The sequence below is a fragment of the Antechinus flavipes genome, chromosome 6, assembly GCF_016432865.1.
Source record: "Antechinus flavipes isolate AdamAnt ecotype Samford, QLD, Australia chromosome 6, AdamAnt_v2, whole genome shotgun sequence".
Lineage (NCBI taxonomy): Eukaryota > Metazoa > Chordata > Mammalia > Dasyuromorphia > Dasyuridae > Antechinus > Antechinus flavipes.
Genome location: NC_067403.1, coordinates 203,683,716 through 203,706,940, shown reverse-complemented (window position 1 = coordinate 203,706,940; position 23,225 = coordinate 203,683,716). Strand labels below are relative to the sequence as shown.

Here is a 23,225-nt window from a genome sequence, read left to right as displayed (position 1 = left end):
CAACTATGAACAGAGATCTATCTTGATTACTGGGATTCAAAGGGGAAAAAAACCCAGTTCTTAATCTCAGAGAGCTTACATTCCATTAAAGAGAAAGGGATAAAACATTTACGCAAATAAATAAATACAAGATTGAAGAGGAGAGAGTTTTGGAAACTAGACTTCATGTAAGTGGTGACCCACAGGTTGAGAAACAAGGGAAGCTTTACATTCTAGGAAGCAGAGATGAAGTACTTTATTTTGGAACTGGAGGACAACCTTTTCAGGGAGACAGAAATGAGAGTTGAATTCTGAGTCTCAAGAACAGAAAATAGACCACTTGGTCTGCAATGTAGAGTGTTTGCATGAGAGTAAAGTAAGATAAATTCAGAGGGAAACTGGATTCAAATTGTGCATGATTCTAAATATCAAGGTGAGAATTTTAGGTACAAAAATCCAATTATTGTTATTGTATGAAGTTTAGGGCCAGATAGACAGATTTAATTGTCATGTAAGTGGAGATGTTAATGGTATTTGTATAGACTAATGAGCTCATTGAGAAGGTATAGAAAAAAGGGGAGAAATTCTGGGCAGATCCAAGGGCACATGTATAGTTAGGAGGCAGCACAGAGATCAAAATCAACCCAAGGAGGCTGAGAAGGAAAGGTCGAACATGTAGGAGAAATACTTGTGCCATAAGAACCAGTGTCATGAAAATTCATAAGAGAAAATAACCATGAAGAGTAGATGGTCCACCTTGTCATGGATAGAGGCCAATAATCATCTAATCAGCAAGTATTTATTAGGTGCTTTCCTTGGCACTAATAATGCAAATAGAGCATCTAGATGATATGGTGTCTGGAGTACCCTGCCTGGAGTCAGGAAGACTCATTTCCTTAAATTCAAATTTGTTCTCTGATACTTACTGAATGTGATGCCAGGCAAGTTACTTACCACTGTTTGCCTTGGTTGCTCAGATGTAAAAATGAGCTGGAGAAGGAAATGACAAACCATTTCATTATCTTTATCAAGAAAACCCCCAAAGGAGTCACAAAGAGTTGGACATGATTAAAAATGACTAAATAACAAAAAAGAAGCAAATACAAAGTTTGAGATAATTCCTACTTTCTAAGAATTTAAATAAAGATACAGGTATAGGGATTAATAAATTAAGAAGTTATTCACAACTTTCTAGAGAATGGTTCCAGTGCAGTAATGGAGTCCGAAACGAGATTAAGATTAGGTTAACAAGTGAGTAGAGGAAGTAGCCTTAACAAAGGTAGTCTTTCCCCCCACCCCCAACTGATTGGGAAAAGTGAGATATAATATATGATAACTTTAAAGGATGCCAGGACCAAATGAAAGTTTTTAAAGCCCATTTTTAGGGGAAAAAAAGAAGCAGCACACAGATTTTTTAAAACATTAAAAACATTTAAAAACATAAAAAATTTTGAAAAAATTTTAAAAATTAAAAAATTTTTTAAAGTATTTTCAATGGAAAAGTAATTGTAATTGAAGGGATAGGGTTAATGGAACAAGTAGAGAGATTAGCTATGGAGAAAAGAATTATCTCTTTTCCAGAGATTTTTGCCAAAACCATAGGGGGTGATTTTAAGGAGTTTCAAATTGAAAAAAAAAAAAAGAAAAGAAAGGGAGATTGTAGAGATAACCTTTCTTTTGTCAGAAAAGAGGATCCAAAGTCCTCTTCTGAGAGAGAAAGGTGAGTTAAAAGATATTGGAAAATTATTTCAACACTCTTAAAACATCCTTTGCTCCGCCCCCCCCCCCAAAAGTCTTCACAAAGAAAGAACTGAACCACAGACCCATAAAAAGATGTTATGGTCAATTCTTCCTGAGCTGAATGGTATCTCAACATTTTATATTCTTATTACTTGACTTAAAAAAAAGAAAAAGGAGTTTAGAATAATAAAAACATTTTCAGAAAAATTAATATTTAAGATAATTAGTTTAGAACTTAAAAAGCATCATCAAATGCAAACATTTTAAGATTGTTTGGCACTTGGCAGTTGAAATATAATGTCTACACATATAAAGTTGTATTTCTCTGTATTCTTTTGTGCATTTTGAAAATGTTATGATGTTGTTCTTTTCCTTTCCCCATGTCCCCACCCCAATGAACTCTTTTCCCACACTCACAGTGGAAGTTCTCCCTTGTGAAAGATGTATATGTAGGTAAGGCAAATGAACAGATCAACCATGTCTGAAAATGTATATCTCATTCTGTAACTCTCTGCCAAGAAGTAGTAATTTATGTTTCCACATCATTCTTTTGAAGCTATGATGCATCACTATTATGATCCAAGTCCTGAGGTCTTTCAAAGTTGTTTTCCTTCTTATGATCATTGTGGGTATACAGATATACTGAGTTCATTCTGCATCAATTAATAAGTGTTTCCATATTACTCTAAAGCTCATATTCATTATTTCTTATGGAACAACATTTTTTTTCTAAATTCCTATACCACAGTTTGCTCAGTGTATTCTGCAGTTGAAGGAAGCAATGTATAAAACAGGATATGATTCCAGCAGGATGAGCAAATGCTTTTCTTGTTTTACCTAAAACCAGCAGTTTCCCATAGTCCTTCAGGCTAGCAATATCTCATTTAATGATAGCCCTTCATAAAAATCTAATCAATTTGGATGAGGTGACCAACACTATCAAATGTGAAAAAATATTCTGTAAGAGGCAAGGGGCCACAAAAAAGACAATTTCTTTGGAAGTGATTAAGTCTTAGTTACTTGGCAGAAAAACATTTAGACATTAGGATAGAGTCCCTGAATATATTTAAGAAAAGTTCCTATGGTGAGAATTCTACTATCCTTGATACTCTTATAGGCTTTTTCACTCTGTCAAGATAGCAAAAATTAGAAAATCCTATTGTTAGTTCATAGCAAAAATTTTGAATAAAACAAATTCAATCTACTCTATTTTGCTTATGGGCATGCTACCATGGTATAGAGGATCAAAGTATTGAAATAAGACAGTAAAATTAGGAGGTAACCAGTGAGTGTTTCCTGAATACATCAATAGACATATCCAAAGCTTAATCCTGTATTCTATTTTAGTTTCCTTTTCTTCTGTCTAATAGGCACTCTTTTCCATGACAGATGTCTGGCAATAACTGCACTGCTGTGACTGAATTCATTATTTTGGGGTTAACTGATGATCCAACCCTTCGTGTCATTCTTTTTGTGATATTTCTGGGTGTCTATACTGTCACACTAGTTGGTAATCTTAGCATAATCATATTGATCAGAAAGAGCTCCCAACTTCACACTCCAATGTACCTTTTCCTCAGCCACTTGGCTTTTGTGGATATTGGATATTCTTCATCTGTCACTCCTGTCATGATCATCAACTTCCTTGTAGATAAGACTTTGATACCTCTGGGAAGCTGTGTGGCCCAAATGTGTTCTACAGCCACCTTTGGAACCACCGAGTGCTTCCTGCTGGCTGTGATGGCCTATGATCGGTATGTGGCCATTTGTAACCCCCTACTCTACTCTACCCACATGTCTGTTAAGATCTGTACTCTGTTACTCATCATATCCTATGTGGGTGGTTCTGTGAATGCTTGGATTTTCACTTTTTTCGTACTTAATCGGTCCTTCTGTGGAACCAATATGATCAATCACTTTTTTTGTGATTATGCACCACTTTTGAAACTTTCGAACTACCAAGATGATCTTGCTGACATTCTTCCTTCTGCCTCTGCTGGATCAGTAATTATGATCACAGTATTAATTATTGTGATTTCTTACATGTATATCCTTTTCTCTGTCCTGAAGATAAGCTCCACTGAAGGAAGATCCAAAGCTTTCTCAACTTGCACTTCCCACCTCACAGCAGTCACTCTGTTCTATGGGACCAGTACATTCGTTTACGTGTTGCCTAAGTCCAGCTACTCATCAGATGAGAATAAAGTGGTATCTGTTTTCTACACAGTAATGATCCCCATGTTGAACCCCCTGATCTACAGTCTAAGGAATAATGAAGTAAAAGGGGCTCTAAGAAAGCTAATGAGTAGGAAACATCTTTTTTCATAAATTCAACTCAATACAACAAATAAGTATATATTATATCTCAAATGCTATGCTCAATTTCAGGAATGCAAGTATGAAAATAAAACATTACTTGAAGGATCTAATATTGAACTGATACAATGTTTATGATTAAGTGATACCAATCAATGAGTTTAGGAAAGGCAAATATTTTAATCCTTTTGGACTCAGTTTCCTCCTTTGTAAAATAAGTTATAAAATGGTAAACCATTCCAACATCTTTGCCAAGAAAATCCCAAATGGGATCAGAAAGAGTTGTATACAATTGAAGTAACTCAGTAACAACACAAATATTTTCATTTTGATGAGGTAAATTTGTGAATTTGATTACAAAAGTATGAAAATACATGTAATATTCCACAAACATAGACTTCCCACCTTTTCTGTAAGGAGTGGGTAGAGGTGACCTCTCATACTTCTTTGGATCTCTGATTGTTTTTAGACTCTTATGAGATTCATTTACTATTGATTTTGGGGTAGTGGTGGTTATAATTTCCATTTATATTGTTATATTCATTGTGTGGCCAGTTAAGTGGTACAGTAGATAAAATGCCTGTCCTGAAATCAGGAAGATTCATCTATCTGCATTCAAATATGATTTCAGATAATTACTAGCTGTGTGATCCTGAACAAGTTATTTAATCCTATTCGCTTCATTTTCATCATCTGTAAAATGAGCAAGAGAAGTAAATGAAAGACCACTCCAGTATCTTTGCCAAGAAAATCCCAAATGGAGTCATAAGAAGTTGGACATGACTAGATAACAACAAAATTCATTCTATTGTGGTAATCAACACTTTGTATCAGATTATGTAAATCTTATGTGTTTCTGTATTAATGTATTATTCTATTATGTTTATGTGCCACAATATGTTTAGTCATTCCTCAGTCATTGGGCCTATCCTTTGTTCCCAATTCTTTGTTATCACAAAAATGATACTTTAAATATTCTGGTGTATGTGGGGACTTTCCTTTTATTAATGACCACTTTAGTGCACAATACACCTTAAGGAAATAGATTCTTTTTTAATTTGGGATAATTCTTTTAAAGGAATGAGGAAGAAGAGATACTAGAAGAAATTAAAGTCACATCAAAAGAAAAGATATCAATAAAGAATCATATTTAAAAATGAAAATCTTCACAACCTGGCCTCTTCCCTCCTTTCCTGTCTTATACTTTCCTGCCATCCATGCATTATATAATCTAGTTAGACTGAAAAAGTTGCCTTTCCCCATACATGATAATTCATCTTCTATATCTTTATACTGATTTTCTCAAGTGCCTCCATCACTGCCACTTAGTGTCTAAGGCTTTTTTCAAGAGACAGCTCAAATCCATGTTCTGCAAGAAGTGTTTCTTCTTGTTAATTGTAGCTTCTTAGCTCTAAGATTATTGTTCATCTACTCTGTCTATAATTTATACATACTTGGTTATTTACATGGCATCTTTATCAATACAATGTGAGCTCCAAGGAAGCAATGACTAATTTTTGCTTTTCCTTGTATTCCAAGTTGTAACATAGAGTATGACACATAGTAAGATTTTAAAATCCTTCTTGATTAAGGACCAACTTAGATATCATTATCTACATGCTCTCCAGATTTTTGATATTTTCCTAAAATGAAGTCAGGACTGATCATAGTATGTTCTAAAATTGGTCTTATTAAGGCCAGTGAAATTATTACCTTTATTCATTTTAAGAAAATCTGTTTTTCCTCATTACAGCTAAAAAAAATTTAAACTTGCATTTTAAAAATTTTGATTTCTAAATTCTCTTCTTCCCTTCCTTCCCAATCTATTTGCTGAGATGCAAGTAATTTGATATAAATTATACATTTTTAGTCATGCAAAACATATTTCTATATTAGTCATGTTGTGAAAGAAAACACAGATTCACTCTCTTCTCCTGTCCCCCAAAAAGAAAAATAAAGTGAAAAATAGTATGCTTTGATTTTCACTCAGACTTCATCAATTCTTTCTCTGGAGGTGTTTAGCATGCTTCATTATAGATCCTTCTGAATTTTCTTAGATTATTGTATTACTGAGAACAGCTAGTCATTTATAGTTGATCATTGTACAATATTGCTGTTATCATGTACAATCTTCTTTACTCATTTCTCTCATTCCCCTTCTCAGTCCACTTTGCATCAGTACAGATAAGTTTTTTTAGGTTTTTCTAAGAACATCCTGCTCCTCATTTCTCAGAGCACAATACTATTCCATCACAATCATATACCACAAGTTGTTCAGAAATACCCCAATTAATAGGCATTCTCTCAATTTTCAATTCTTTGTCACCATAAAAAAATTCCTATAAATATTTTATACATATAGATCCTTTTCATTTTTTAAATCTCTTTGGGGATACAGATAAAATAGTTGTATTATTGTGTCAAATATTTGCACAGTTTGATAGCCGTTGACATAGTTCCAAATTGCTCTGGCTCATTTCACAACTTCACCAACAGTGCATTAGTGTCTAAAATTTTCCCACTGCACTCTAACAGTTGTCATTTTTAAAAATCATATAAATCAGTCTGATCCATTGTGATTTTCATATAACTATAGATAGCTTTGATTCTTCTTTTGAAACCTGTTCAAATCTTTTTCTAGATTTATGAATTGAGGAATAAATTGTATTCTTATGAGTTTGACCCAGAGAAATGAAGCCTTTATCACAGAAAATTGCTGTAAAAAAATTTCCCCGCAGTGTTCTGCTGTCTTTCTAATCTTGACTGCATTGGTTTTCTTTATGCAAACCCTTTTTAATTTAATATAATCAAATTATCCATTTTACATTACATGATGCTCTCTAGCTTGTCTGGTCATAAATTTTTCCCTTATCCATTGACCTGACAAGTTCTTGCTTCCCTAATTTGCTTATGATATCATTTATTACATCTAAATCATGTACTAATTTTGACCTTTGGAATGAGATGTTAGTTTATAACTAGTTTCTGCCAAGTTGCTTTCTAGTTTTCTCAGCTTATTCTGTCAAAGAACGAGTTCTTCTTCCAAAAGCTAGGATATCTGGGTTTCTCAAACACCAGATTAATAATGTCATTAAACATTGTATACCTAATCTATAACATTGATTCACAACATTATTTCTTAACCAGTTCCAGATTTTAATAAAGTCTGAGATCTGTTACAGCTAGGCTATCTTCCTTCATTTCTCCCCATTGATTCCCTTAATTTTCTTGACCCTTTGTTCTTCCAAATGAATTTTATTATTTTATAGCTCTACAAAATAGTTTCTTAGTAGTTTGGTATGGCACTGACTAAGCAAATTAATTCAAGTAGGGTTGTCATTTTTTTTATATTGGCTTGATGTGCCCATGAACAATTTATGTGAAAAGGTGTTTTGTAATTGTGTTCATATAGTTTCTGGGTTTATCTTGGCAAGCAAAATCCCAAGTATGTTATTGACAATACTATTTTCACATATAGATGACTGTTCTCACTGTGAATAACACCTCTGTTTCAGGATCTGCAGTCTCTTAAGCTGAGTCTCATACATGATCTTTCAACCTCAATTGTGTATTTGTGTGATCAGCATGAGTTATGGCCTGATGAAAATGAATCTGATGAAATAATGAGGATGAATTTTCATACCTAATCAGCATTGCCACAACCGTAATTGCCACATATTGATCCTAGAAAAATTTTTGAGAGCTTCCAGGACAGATCATTTTGGGTTGATTATGTTGCTATTCCATCTTGTTTTTCACTTCTTAAAAACCCTGAATAAACACACACCAAAAAAATAAATAAATGAAGACCCCTGAGAATTTACAGAAGTTTTCACAGAACTCATTTGTGCTTTTGTAATTTTCCCCTTTCCCAAAGGATCTCAAATAGCACTTCAATGATATAGGTTACATTTCCAGTTACAATATCCAAGGGGTTATAACTCAAATGCTGCTAAACTCAACATAAATACAGTGCAGCTATGCAAAGATAGTTCCTTAGAGTCTAAAATTGTTATCTTCTTGCGTCAGTAGGTACCACTGTTGCTCTTAATTTTGTTATAAAATTACGTAGATGTAATTTCTATTTGTAGCTCATTTCAGAAGAACAGTTTATTCCTCTTGCCATGCTAAACTTTATATTGATTTCTATTTACATGAAGCTTTAATGAACCTCTCTGTCTCTGTCTCTGTCTGTCTCTGTCTGTCTGTCTGTCTCTCTCTCTATTCCTATCACATGAAGCTTTAATGAACCTCTCTGTCTCTGTCTCTGTCTGGATCTGTCTGTCTGTCTGTCTCTCTCTCTATTCCTATCCTCCCTTCCCCTGTTTAAATGAATAAGATTCAGTCCTAATCTGGGTTTTCATGTTTCTGACTCTTTCTAGTGCCATGTAAAGTCAAAAATCTGAAGGAGAGTTATAAGCATAGAGCATTATTACAGTAAGTTAGTAAGCAAAATTTTAATCTACCACAGTTCATATTATTTATCCTGAAACTTTGCAAAAAACAGTAAATACTTGATCACTTAGGTTTCAGGTATTACATTTCCCTTCTTCTCACATAGAGACTTTGAAATAGAGGGGTTTTGTTCATATATTTGTTGCCTGATGTGGTGGGAAGAATTTGGCTTGAAGTCAGAAAAGCTGGATTTGAACACCACATGTGAGTCTTAATGGCTATGAATGTCTTATCAGTAAGTGACTGAACTTCTGTGATCCTCAGTTACCTTAGGTATAAAATAAGAATAACATTATTTGTCTCTAAAAATTGTGGGATGAAAGTTATTTATGAAATGTAAGTAGTCATATTTAATTATTAATATTATTGTTCTATGATTATTATGTAACCAATATAATGAGACTTGAGATTTTCAAAAGGGAGTTGTTGCCTTCCATTCAACTTTATTTTATGTGCTCACTATGCATAGGCAATATCTAAGGCAATGTGGGAGAGAGGAAAAAAATTGCAAAACAGTCTTTGATCTCAGAAAGTCTACATTCTATTGGAAAGGAAGGGATAAAATATTTGCACAAATAAATAAATAGAAGATAAGTTGAGGAGGAACAGAGGTTTAGAAACTAGGCTTCTTATAAGTAGTGTAAGTGAGCCACAAAGAAAGCTTGAGATTCGGAGAAACAGATTAGGAGAAGGGCAGTTTGAGCATGGAGGAGGAGCTGTGCAAAGGGACAGGAGAAGGGTAGACTTCTGAGTCTAGGAAATAGACAATAGACCAATTAGACTGAAATTTGGAGTACATGCCTGAGAGTTAAAGGAAATAAATCTGAAGAGGGAGTCTGGATTCAGATTGCACAGGATTCTAAATATCAAAACTGAAGAATTCTTATTTCATCTTCAAGGCAATAATGACTGTGTTCGAGGCTTAATTAAGTAGAAAACATGTTCAACCATGCGCTATAGGAAAATCATTTCCATAGCTTTTTGCAAGACAGTTAGAGGAAGGTAAGATTGAACTTCTAATTAAGAGGCCTTTGCAATAATCCAAGTGAGAGGAGATGCAAACTTGACTTAAAGAGGCGATTGTGTGGGAGAACATAAGAAGAACTGTGACATTAAGTGTTGAGGTAGAAGTGGCAAGAATTGGCAATTGACAGGGAAAGGGAAGATGGAGAAAAGAGTAGAGATTAATTCCAATATTACAAACCAGATGCTGGAAATCATGAGGATACCTGTCAATTGGGAAGTAGCTGAACCATGTTGTGATATGTAATTGTGATGAGAAGTAAGTGTATTATAAGAAATGATGAGTTCAATGATCTTAGGAAAACATGAGGAGAGGTGCATGTAATAATGAAGAATAAAATGAACAGAACCAAGAGAACATTGTATATAATATTCTTTTAAAAAGAACTTTGAGTAAATGTCATTTTGACTGGCATATATACCTAAATTAACTACAAATGATATGTGAAGGAAAATACTTTCTGCACCCAGAGAAAGAATTGGTGAATAGAAATATGTATAGAATAGTTTTACATAGTATATAATTTTATCTAATAATAGCCATCTGGATGGAAAGAAAGAAAAGAGAAGGACCATCTGCTTTTCAGAGATTGTGGCAAAGATAATAGGGGAATAATATTGAGGAATTTTGAACTATAAAATAACGAAGAAGAGGAAAGATACATAAACAGCCTCTCATTTGTCAGAAAATTGGAATTCAATTTTTTCTTTTGAGAGGAAAGAGGTAAGTAGAAGATGTTGAAAACTTGACTCAGAACTCTAAAAATGTTTATTTAATTAAGGCATTATTTCTTTTTGTAGTCACAAAGAAAGAGTTTGACCATATTCCCATAAATGAATGTCGTTTTCTATTTCTTCTTAGAGCTGACTAGTATCTCAATATTTTATATCCTTTCTTACTGGAATTGGCAAAAAGAAAGAATGAAATGAAAATGAGTTTAGAGTTGAAGATAATAAAAATATTCCAGCAAGAAAAATAGTTAAGATAATATCTTTTATTTGAAACTTATCAAACATAAAAAATACAAACATTTCAAGATCATTTCCTCTTTTAAGAAATAAAACACATGTACAAGTAAAGTTGTGCTTCCCTTCATCTATTTTTTGCATTTTGAAAATGTCTTCTTGTAGTCCTTTCCCTTCCTCCTGGTAATTCACTACCACTTAACTACCTCTCACAGTAATAGCCCTTCCTTGTGAGAGATAGACATAGTCAAGGAATACAAGTCAACAGATTCTCCATGACTGAAGATGCATGTCTCATTCTGTACCTCTAATCTATCAACTCTTTCCCAAGAAGTGATAGTTATTATTTCCTCATCAATCTTTTGACCACATGATTTGCCATTATTTTGGTCTTAGTTCTGAAGTCTTTCAAACTTGTTTTTCTTTTCTTTATTATTGTGGTTATAATATAAATTGTTCTTCTAGTCCTATGAGTTCACTCAATATTACTTAATAGAAAAGTTTCTATATTTCTCCAAAGCGATCATATTCATCATTTCTCATTGCAGTTACCACAGTTTGTTCAGCCATTGAAAGAAGCAATATATAAAACAGAATATGGTTACAGCAAGATGAACAGGTGCTTTCCATTTTTTAAACTAAAACAGCAGAAGTTCTCATGGGAAACTTTCCATAGTTCTTCTTAGTAATATCTCGCTTAATGTTAGTCCTTTTCAGTAATACCAGTTTCCAGGAGATAAATATAATGAGATAGAATCCATTTGCTATTCCTTCTCTTGTGTAATTTTAGAGCAGAAGGGTCATCTTAGAAAACTGGACATTTCTGATAGTCAATTAACATGAGGTAAATAATATTTTCAATTCTGAAAAGTGGTCCTTTGCAAAGCCAGGCATCAAAAATCAGATTCTGTTTCTTTCAAAGGGATTAGCAATGGTAATTATTTTGCAGAACAGCACTTAAACATTTGAATCAGAATAGTATTTACACATTTGGATATAATCTATTCATGTATTTAGAAAAGGTTCTTATCCTCTTCGCTTCTGCAAGCTTTTAAAAATTCACACTGGCAAAATTGTCAAATCACATATTACTGGTTGGTCCAGTTAGTCTACTTGAAAAATATGGGGAGGGACAGCTAAGTGGTACAGTGGATAGAGCACTGACTAAAGTCAGGAGGACACCAGTTCAAATCTAGCCTGAGACACTTAACATTCCCTAGCTGTGTGACTCTGGGCAAGTCACTTAACTGAAATGCCTTAGGGGGGAAAAAAGAAAAAAATGGGAGAATCAGATTTCTTTTCTTCTGTTTTGCTTATAAGACTTCTATGATACATACTAACAAAGCATGGGAATCATAGAATAGGAGGGACATATAGAATATGGTCAGTGTTTCCTGAATACATCAATAGATGTATCCAAAGCTTAGACCTATATTCTATTTTAATCTCCTTTTCTTCTGTTAATAGGCACTCTTTCCCAGACAGATGTCTAGCAATAACTGCACTGCTGTGACTGAATTCACTATTTTGGGCTTAACAGAGGATTCAACCTTTTGTGTCATTCTTTTTGTAATATTTTTCAGTGTCTATACTGTCACCTTAGTCAGTAATCTTAGCATAATCATATTGATCAGAAATAGCTCCCAACTTCACACTCCAATGTACCTTTTCCTCAGCCATTTGGCTTTTATAGACACTGCCTATTCCTCTTCTGTCACACCTGTTATGCTCAAGAACTTCCTTGTGGACAAAATCACAATCCCTTTTCAAGGGTGTGTGGCCCAAATGTGTTGCGGAGCCACCTTTGGGACAGCTGAGTGCTTCCTGCTGGCTGTGATGGCCTATGATCGGTATGTGGCCATTTGTAGCCCTCTTCTCTACTCCACAACCATGTCTACTAGGGTTTGCCTTCTTTTACTCATCACATCTTATCTGGGAAGTTGTGTAAATTCTTCAGTCGCTGTTGGTTGCTTATTGATTCGGTCCTTCTGTGGACCCAATAAGATCAATCATTTTTTCTGTGACTATTCCCCATTTCTGAAGCTTTCCTACACCCAAAGTAATTTCACTGAAATTCTTCCTGCTGCTTCTTCTGGATTAGTTGTTGTGATCACAGTGTCAATTATTGTAATCTCTTATGTCTATGTCCTCTTTTCTGTCCTGAAGATAAGCTCCAGTGAAGGGCGATCCAAAGCTTTCTCAACTTGCACCTCCCACCTCACAGCAGTCACTCTGTTCTATGGAACCGCCACATTCATTTATATAATGCCTAACTCCAGCTACACAACTGACGAGAACAAAGTAGTTTCTATTTTCTACATTGTAATCATCCCTATGTTGAACCCCCTGATCTATAGTCTCAGGAACAATGAAATAAAAGGGGCCCTGAAAAAACTAATGAGTAGGAAACTTATTTTTTCATGAATTCAACACAAAAGAACAAGTGTTTGTAAAGCATGTAAAGTGTCCCAGGCACTATCCAGGTTAAAGGGATCCAGTGACAAAAATGAGTCTTAGCCTGTAAAAATCTAATAGTCTAGTGATATAATGGTAATGATCAAATAATACAAATAAATGGGCTTTAGAAAAAGTGTGTTTTCGTTTACTACATTAAATTTGTGAATTTAAATGTTTAGGAAAAGTGCACGTTTAACCTATATGGGAGTTCTTGCTGTCTTGGGGAGGGGGAAGAAGGAGAGATGGAGAAAAATTGAAAACATCAGGTTTTCCAAAGGCCAATGTTAAAACTATCTTTGCAGGAGTTTTGAAAAATAAGATACTATTAAAAATAAATGTTGATTTCAAAGGTCTGAAAATATAGGTAATGTTACACAAACATAGACCTCCAAACTCTGCAAAGGAATAGGGAGAGATGTCTTCTCATTATTCTTCTTTGGTCCAGTGATTGGTTTGAAAAATCTTGTAACATTCATTTTCTATTCATTTATGAGGATTGTTCTTTCCATTATCATGGTGTAGTCATTTTATGTATTGCTTTCTTGGCTCTGCTATCATCATTCTGTATCAGATTATGTAAATGTTTTCTGTTTTGATATTAAACATTTTCCTTTTCTTTATTATTCTTGATTTTTGGGTATTTACATTTTCTTTTGCAACATGGATAATATTTCCATAAAATATTTTTATGTATAATCTATATTGGATTGATTGCTTTTTCACTGAAGGGAGAGGGTAAGAAGGAAGGGGAAAATATGGAGCTTAAATTTTTTTTAATGTTAGAAATATTTGTTTTTGAACATAAAACATTTATACAAATATAGTCAGATTTAAATATTAAGAGAAATATTAATTGTTCATGGGCAGAGGAATATAATAAGACAATTTTAACTTAACTAATTTACATATTAAATGCCATCTCAATAAATTATAAAAAATGTTAACTAGAAAAAATAACAAAATTTATTTGAATAACAGAAGGCCAAGAATAGCAAAGAAATTAATAAAAATACAAATGAATATGGTTTAACAGGATGAGTTGTTAAATTATATTATGTCAGTAATTATCAAAACTTTCTGGTCCTGGTTGAGAAATAGAAAAGTGAGTGAATGGAATAGAGGACACATACAATAACAGAAACAAATAATTATAGTAACTTTGTGATTGAAAATGTAAAGATTTAAGCTGTGGGGAAAGGAATTTGCTATTTGGTCCAAATGATTGGGAAAATTGTAAAGCAGTCTGACAAAAATTAGATATAATTCAATATGTGACACAATTTACCAAGGTAAAATTAAAAAGGATACATGACCTAAATATAAAGATAGATACTATAAGAAAATTAGGAGACCATGGAGCTTATTATCTATTACACTTGTGAATAGAAGAAAAATTAATGAATAAGGAAGAGATAGTATTGTGAGATATAAAATGGATAATTTCATTTACTTCAAATTTAAAAGTTAAAAAACAAACAAACCAAAGTAGGCAAGATTAAAAGAAAATCAGAAAACTGAGAAAACATTTTTGTAGACAGATAAAAGTCTTATACTCCAAAAATATAAAGAACTTTATCAAAGATATAAGAATATGAATTATTTCCAAATTGATAAATGGTAAAATGACACGAATAAGCTATTTATCAATGAAAAAACCAATGGTTACATGAAAACAATTCTCTAAATCATTACTCACTGGAGAAATGCAATTTTAAAAAATCTTGAGATGCCATCTTATGCATGCCAGATTACCTGAAATGATAAAAGTGGAAAATTACAAATACCAGAACTAATGTGGACAAATTTGGACAGAATACAATAAATGTTAGTGGAACAATGAACTGACACAAATATTTTGAAACAATCTGGAATTAGACCCCCCCAAATTATAAAACTATGTGTACTCTTTAACTCAGAAATACCACTATTAAGTCTTGTTCTCAAGATAATCAGGAAAAAAAGAAAAGAATCTATGTGTTCTAAAATATTTATAGTATTTTTCTTTATAGTGACAAAGAACTAGAAATTGAGGAGATGCCCATCAATTAGGGAACTGATAAACAAGTTGTAGTATGTGATGATGATAGAATATTACTGTATTATAAGAAATGAGGAGCTGATTAATATTGGAAAAACATGGAAAGATGTATGTAAAATATTGAGTGAAATGAGCAGAATTAAGAAAACATATATGATAACAGCGATATTATTTGAAGAGCAAGCATGGACTAATTCTGAGTATTATAAATACCCAAATCAACTACAAAGGTCTTATAAAAGAAGATGATATCCATCTTTAGAGAAAGAACTTTTTAAATAGATATATACACAATATAATTTTACACAAACACATGCACACATCAAATGATGGCCTTCTCTAGGGTAAGGGGGAAGGAGAAAGACAGTTTAGAACTTAAAATTTAACATAAAAATTAAATTAAATTTGAAAAGTTTTTACATGAAATTAAGAAAAATTAAAATAAAACATAAATGTATCTTTTACAAATAATGAGGCATAGAGAAATTTTACAAATAACTTGGAAGGCCATCTAATTTAAAGATGTTCTATTTTGTTGTAAAAGTGAGCATAGGTGAAAAGAGTGGAAAATATGTTGACAAATCAGGTTCAAGAGTAAGAAAAGAAAGCGTTCAAAGACCCATGATATCATTGCTCAGTTTAAAGAATAGTTTCATATAACCCTGGAATAGGCCCTTTGAATAGTGTATCTAAGCAAGTCACAAAGTAGTCATCTAAATTTTAGATGCATTACATCACTCAGATGAAAACATGTAAAAGATTCTAAAAAGATATATTCCTGAGAATTTACCTTACTTTCTTTAAAAATGTACAGATTGTATTCCTATTTCCTAGACTTTCCCAACCTTTACATTACCCAGGTGTCTTCCTGGTTTCCTGTCACTAGGTTTGTATACTTTATATGTCATAATTTGCCTGGCTCAAGAATGGGCTCTACCCATTGGATACTCCAACTTTTCCCTCCATGATTTGACACTTTCTCCACAAAAGTCATTCAAGTGAAATTCTATTTAAAATACTAAAAGCAAAATACAAAAATACAATTATAAATATAATAATTATTTGTTGTACCATGTTTTGTGACATGATAGGCTAATAAACCTACAGATCTTTGTAAGGAGTCCTTTCAAGTTTCTCTGTTTCAAAAACAGAAGGGTCAAGACTGAGTCATCTTATCATGCTATACAACCTCATGTTCCTTTTCATGACTAGGGAGTCTATGATTCTTATCTTCTGACCCTCAATTGACTCAACATATGTCAACTGTCCTTTGGAAAAATCTCCTTGTCATATGTCATAAGTGCTCTTATATTCCAGGGAAATGTTATCAGCAGCCTTGAAAAGATCATCAACATTACTTTTACAAATGGATAATTGCCCTCACTGTGAATACTACCTCTATTCTAGAATGTGCAGTTTTTACTAGTTTGATAAATTGTTTTTAATCAGTGTGGATTAAAGCCTGGCCAAAATGAATCTGGCAAAGTGATGAGGACCAATTTTCAAACCCATTCAACATTGTCACAATTACAATTGCCACATGTTGATCCCCAAAGAATTGTTGATAACATCTATGGCAGATCGTACAAATTTGGCTCTGTTGCTATCCAATTTGTTTTTCACTTTTTAAAATGCTGAATGAACATAAATAAAGAAAAATAAATGAAGACCCCTGAGAATTTAGAAAACTTCTTAGACAATTTATTTCTGTATTGGTAATTTTCCCTATCCCAGTGGATTTTACATTTTAATATGAAATGTTAATTACATTTGCTATTGAAGTGCTCAAGAGGTTACATCCCAAAAGCTACAAAATCCAACATAAATATAGTGCTGCCTTATAAAGATAATTCCTTGGAGTGCAACATTATCATCATCTTGCATCAATAGGTATCACTGTTATTGTTGATTTTGTTATAAAAATACATGGATGAATTTTTTCATTTTGAATTTCATTTATTTTCATTCACAATTCATTTCATGGAGAGTTGTCTGTTTCTCTTGCTATATCATGGAAATCTTCTTTTTGGGGGAAGGCAAATTACTTGCCCAGGGATGTGTTAAGTGTTTAAGGCCAGATTTGAACTCAGTTCCTCTTCTGAATCCAAGACTGGTGCTCTATCCACTCTGCAATCTAGCTACCCCTCTTCTTCCTATGTCACACTTTACACTGATTTCATTTTTACACAGCACCTTATTGTCTGTCTCTCTCTCTCTCTCTCTCTCTCTCTCTCTCTCTCCTTCCCTCCTTCTCTGTTTTTCATTCCTGATTAGAGCCTTCATATTTATGCTTCCTTATATACTGCCATAAAAAGTCAAATATTTGGAAGGGTGCTACATGCATGGAGTGTTATTACATTACATAAGTAAATTCTGATCTATTACAGATCATGTATCCCTGCCACAGTAAGTACCTGATGGAATATAATTAGGTAAGAACACCTTGGATAAAGATCTCTGTGTATACACAGATGCATTTATTTCATGTCATACTTATACACACACATGTGCACATGCACTCACACATGTGTTTCTCAACTAGATGCTTTGGCAGGGAATTTCACTGATAAATTTATTGCTTGATAATAATGAAAGTGAATTAGACTTGGAGTCAGGAAAGTTCACTTTGATTCTCAGATCCGAGTCTTACTAGCTATGATTGTGATTGTGGGTAATTGACAGTCCATCTGTAATCCTCAGTTAACTCAGCTATACAATGAGGCAATAATATCTTCCTCAAAAAGTAAATGAGATGTGATCATAAGAGGATGAACAAATGCTTTACCCTTTTATGCCTAGCAACATGGGAAACTTCCCATAGTCCTTCAGGCTAACAATATCCAAAATAATGGTAGCCCTTTTTAGTAATGCAAAGTCTAAGAGCAAAATAAAATAACACAGAATTCAGATTTCTCTATTCTTCCTCGTTTGTGATTTTAAAGTACAAAGGGTGTTGTGCTTTAGCATGAAGTGGATAACATCTTCAGTTGTGGAAGGTAGTCTTTCAAGAACTCAGGGATCACAAAGCAGAATCCATTTCTTTGGAAGGAATTTATAATGGTTGCTAGTTGGAAGAACAACATATTTGGATATAATCTCTGCATATTTTAAGAAAAAATTTCTGTGGCTGGAATTCAGCTATTCTCTTCATTCTTAGATGTTTTTTTTTCACACTGTCAAGATGACAAAATTAGAAAATAATACAGTATTGTTAGTCCACAGAGAAGAATTTGGAGGCAACAAATTTATTCATCTCTGTAACATGCCATGGTACAAAGGAGCAAAGTAATGGAGTAAGATTGTATCATGGGCATATAGGAAGTAGCCAGTGAATGTTTCCTGAAGGCATCAATAATATAGTCAAATCTTAGTCCTGCATTTTATTTTAATCTCCTTCTCTTCTGTCTAATAGGCAATAATTTCCAAGACAGATGTCTGGCAATAACTGCACTGCTGTGACTGAATTCATTCTTTTGGGGTTAACAGATGATCCAACCCTTCGTGTCATCTTCTTTGTGATATTCCTGGGTGTCTATGCAGTCACATTAGTTGGTAACCTTACCTTAATTATATTGATCAGAATTAGCTCCCAACTTCACACTCCAATGTATCTTTTCCTCAGTCACTTGGCTTTTGTGGATATTGTAATTTCCTCATCTGTCACACCTCTCATGCTCATGAATTACCTCGAGGACATAACCTTAATCTCTCTGCCAGGGTGTATGACTCAAATGTGTTGTGGAGCCACCTTTGGGGCAGCTGAGTGCTTCCTGCTGGCTGTGATGGCTTATGATCAGTATATGGCCATCTGTAATCCCTTACTCTACTCCATCAACATGACTCCTAAGGTCTGTACTTTGTTGCTCATCATACCCTATCTGGGTGGTTCAGTAAATGCTTGGATCTTTACTGGTTGCTTATTGAATCGGTCCTTCTGTGGAACCAATAAGATCAATCACTTTTTTTGTGATTATTCACCACTATTGAAACTTTCCTACTCTGAAGATAATCTTGCTGAAATTCTTCCTCCTGCTTCTGCTGCATTAGTACTTATGATCACAGTGTTCATTATCATGATTTCTTATGTGTACATCCTCTTTTCTGTCTTGAAGATAAACTCTACTGAGGGGAGATCCAAAGCTTTCTCAACTTGTACCTCCCATCTCACGGCTGTCACTCTGTTCTATGGAACCCTTATTTTAATTTATGTGATGCCTAAGTCTAGCTATTCAGCAGATGAGAATAAAGTGATTTCTGTTTTCTACAGTGTAATGATCCCCATGTTAAACCCCTTGATCTACAGTCTAAGGAACAATGAAGTAAAAGGAGCCCTAAGGAAACTGATGAGTAGGAAACATCTTTTTTCATGAATTCAGCTGAATATAAGTATTTTAATCATTTATTTGAAACATTTTTTATTTTTGCAATTTTGAGCTTCAAAGTCACTTTGACCATCCCACTCTCTCAAAACCACTAAGAAGGCAAGCAATATGATATCAATTAAACAGTTATGCAAAACACATTTCCATATTAGCTATATTTCAAAAATGAGCAAGAAAAAGTTAAAGAAGTATACTTTTGCTTACACTGAGGATTCATGAGTTTTCTCCTTTTTCACCATGAATCCTTTGAAATTGTCTTAGATCATTGTTCTGATCAGAATAGTCCCATTTTTGGCAGTCAGTCATCATTACAACATTATTGCAATAATCTGCCAGTGTTTACTTCACTTTGCTTCGGTATATATAGTTCTTCTCATATTTTTCTGAAGCTACCTCCTTATTTCACAAAGCACAATAGTACTCCATCACAATCACATGCCACAACTTATTCAGTCAATTCCTAATTGATGAACATCCCTTTTATTACCAATTCTTTGGTATCATGAAAAGAGTTGCTACAAATAGTTTTGTATATTTAGGTCCTTATTCTTTTCCTTTCATCTCTTTTGAATACAGATTAGTACTAGTATAAATGAGTCAAAGGATATGCACAGTTTTATAGCCCTGTGAATATAGTTTGAAATTCTTCTTCAGAATTCAACAAGCTGTTCATTCACCTATCTTTCCTTCATCCCCTCCAATATTTATTATTTCTGATAGGTGTGAGGAGGTATCTCATAGTTGTTTTCATTTGTATTTCTCTAATCAAAAATGACTTAGAGTATTTTTCACATGTCTAAAGATAGTTTTGATTTCTTTTTCTGAAAACTGCCTATTTATGTTCTATGATCATTTGTCAATCAAGGAATGGCTCTTTTTTTTTTTTTTAGTATAAATTTGACTTGTCTGTACTCAGTATATATTTGAGAAATAAGGCCTTTATTAAAGAAACTTAATGTAAAAGTTTTTGATCTTACATTTCTAGGTACCCTTTCAAGTAAAATATAGTTTCCCTAATAATATTTTAATTAAGTCTATCTTTGTTTTTGCTTTGTTTGTCATCCTTATTACTATTTCTACCTTTTTTTTACTTCAGCTGCAGCATAATAAATTATGCTCTAGACTTTATTTTAACAGTTATCTTTCTGTTTTAATGGGTCTGTTTTAAAAATAAATATTATTGGGTTCTGGTTTTTAATCCATTCTGCTATCCAGATGGCTGAGCTCATCTCATTTATATTCACAGTATAATTCCATTTATCTCATTTTCTTTTGTTTGTTCTCTTTCTTTTCTCTCTATCTCTCTCTGTTTCCCTCTCTCCCCTTCAAAATTGTATTTTGCTTCTAACCACTGTTCCTCCTAATTCCTCTTTCTTCATCTTCCTCTTTTTCTCTTTTTTTCTCTTATTGCAAAGCTCCTACCAAAGAGACTATATTTCAAGCATCTAGAAATAAACAATTTGAATGTTGTGGAACCACAGTTAAGATTGCACAAGATTTAGTGGCTTCTGTTTTAAAGGAGTGGAGGGTGTGGAATATGATATTTTTGAAGATGAAACAGCTAGGATTACAAGCAAGAATACTCTACCCAGAAAAATAGTAATAATAATTGGGGCTTGGAAGGGGAGTGAGTATTCAATGAAATAGAAGACTACCAACCATTCCTAATGAAAAGACCAGAGCTGAATAGAAAATTTGACATTCAAACAGAAAACTTAAGAGAAACATAAAAAGATAAACATGAAAAAGAAATCATAAGGGAGTCAATAAAGTTAAATAGTTTACATTCCATTTATATTTTCCCCTCTAGATCTGAGATATGAAGGCAGTTTTCCTTGATTATTTCTTGAAAAATAATGGTTATGCTCTTTTTTTTAATCATGCTTTTAGGTAGTTCAATAATTCTTAAATTATCTCTCCTGGATCTATTTTCCAGGTTAGCTGTTTTTCCTATGAGATGTTTCACATTTCTTCTATTTTTCATTCTTTTGACTTTGTTTCATTGTTTCTCAATGTCTCATGAAGTCATCAGCTTCCATTTGTCCAATTCTAATTTTTAAGGAATTATTTTCTTTAGTTAAATTATGTACCTATTTTCCCATTTGACAAAATCTGCTTTTTATTTCTTTAAATTTTTTTCTCAATAGTATTTTATTTTTTTCAAATTCATGTAAAGATAATTTCCAACATTCATTTTTGTAAGACTTTGTGTTCCAAATTTTTCTCCCTCCCTCATTTATCTTCCCTTTCCCCAAGACAGCAACAGATCTTATATAAATTAAATATGTGAAATCCTTTTAAACATATTCTTATATTTGTCACATTGTGCAAGAAAAATCAGATCAAAAGGGAGAAAACACAAGAAAGAAAAAGAAAAGAAATAAAAAACAAAAAAGGTGAAAGTGCTTAGTTTTGATCCACATTGAGTCTCCATAGTTCTCTCTCTAAAAAGTGATGCCATTTTCCTTCCCAAGTCTATTGGAATTGTCTTAAATCACAGCATTTCTGAGAAGAATCAAGTCCATCACAGTTGACTATCACATAATCTTGCTATTACTGTGATAATGTTCTCCAGGTTCTACTCACTTAACTCAGCACCAGTTCATGTAAGTCTTTCCAGCCTTTTCTGAAATCATCCTGCTCATCATTATAGAACAATAATATTTCATTATATTCATATGCCATAATTTATTCATCCATTTCCCCCAGATGGGCTTTCACTTAATTTCCAGTTTTTTGCCACTACAAAAGAGCTGCTATAAACACAAAACCTGCCTTTTCAGGAGTTTGTTTCTTCAGTAAAGTTTTATATTTATCTCTTTTTCTATTTGGCAAAGCCCAGTTTTAAAGGTGTTCTTATCTTCAAAAGATGTTTGAATCTCTCTTACCATGTGGCAAATTTATTTTTTAAGGTGTTATATTCTTCAGTATTTTTGTGCCTCTTTTACCAAGCTGTTATTATCTTTTCATAATTTCCTTGAGTCACTCTACCCTCCCCCCCAATTTTTCCTCTACAACTTTTTTTCTTTATTTAACCTTTCTAGGAATTCTTTTTGAAATTGAATACATTTAGCAGTTTTGCTTGAGACTTTTTATAGCTGTTTTCACATTGTCTCCTAAATTTATGCCTTCATTTTCCCTGCCACTGCAGTAGACTTTTACAATCAAATTCTTTTGTTGTTGTTGTTTGCTTATTTTTCTAGTTCATTCCTTTACTTAGAATTATATGATAATGTTATCTTTTGCTCACCTGGGGAATGGGAGGCATTGTCCAAAACTGGAGGCTTTTTTGTACTGTTGTTTTCAGAGCAAGCTTTGAGAGTACATATTTTTGATGATTCTAAAGTAATTCGATCCTGAGAAAAGTGTGGTCACTGCTCTCCTGGTTTGTACTTCCACTCCAGGAAGAGTCCCTGGGTGCCCTGCAAATGTTTTACAACTGTGTCCAAGACCCCTATTTTCTTGTGAACTATTAGATGGACTTCTCTCCATCCTGGGACAACTCAGAATTGTGTAGGGGCAATATAGTTTCTAACTAATGCCAAACATGAGCAGTTGTCCAGCTTTCTTTACTGTCTCTGGGCAGAGAGCTCTTGAAGCTGCTGCTGTTGCCACTGTGGCAAGATGGGTTCCAGACTAGCCTCCATCATGGCGTATCAGATTTCTCCTGCTGAATTTTTTAGTTTTCTTCATCTGGAAAATATCTCACTTTGACCATTTGTTGGTTATGCCTCTCTTTGGTTAACAACTATCTTTGAGGTATTATTTTTGAAGTTGTTTAAAATGTTGAGATAGTTCAATTGACCACTATCCCTTTGCTCTACCAATACAGGTATTTATTAAGTGCAAACTATGTCTCAGGCACCGTG

General features: G+C 33.4%; 3 protein-coding genes across 3 annotated transcripts; all 3 read left to right on the top strand.

Annotated features, from left to right (window-relative positions):
- The first annotated feature begins 3,108 nt into the window (after positions 1-3,108).
- On the top strand, positions 3,109-4,047 carry LOC127540625 (olfactory receptor 480-like). The gene has a single exon (XM_051965395.1). It carries the CDS (start codon positions 3,109-3,111, stop codon positions 4,045-4,047), a length of 939 nt encoding a protein of 312 aa, XP_051821355.1.
- A 7,917-nt stretch (positions 4,048-11,964) lies between these two features.
- Positions 11,965-12,903, top strand: LOC127540630 (olfactory receptor 5P3-like). The gene has a single exon (XM_051965400.1). The coding sequence runs from the start codon at positions 11,965-11,967 to the stop codon at positions 12,901-12,903; it is 939 nt and encodes a 312-aa protein (XP_051821360.1).
- Positions 12,904-18,405: 5,502 nt separating this feature from the next.
- On the top strand, positions 18,406-19,344 carry LOC127540645 (olfactory receptor 480-like). The gene has a single exon (XM_051965423.1). It carries the CDS (start codon positions 18,406-18,408, stop codon positions 19,342-19,344), a length of 939 nt encoding a protein of 312 aa, XP_051821383.1.
- The last annotated feature ends 3,881 nt before the right edge of the window (positions 19,345-23,225 follow it).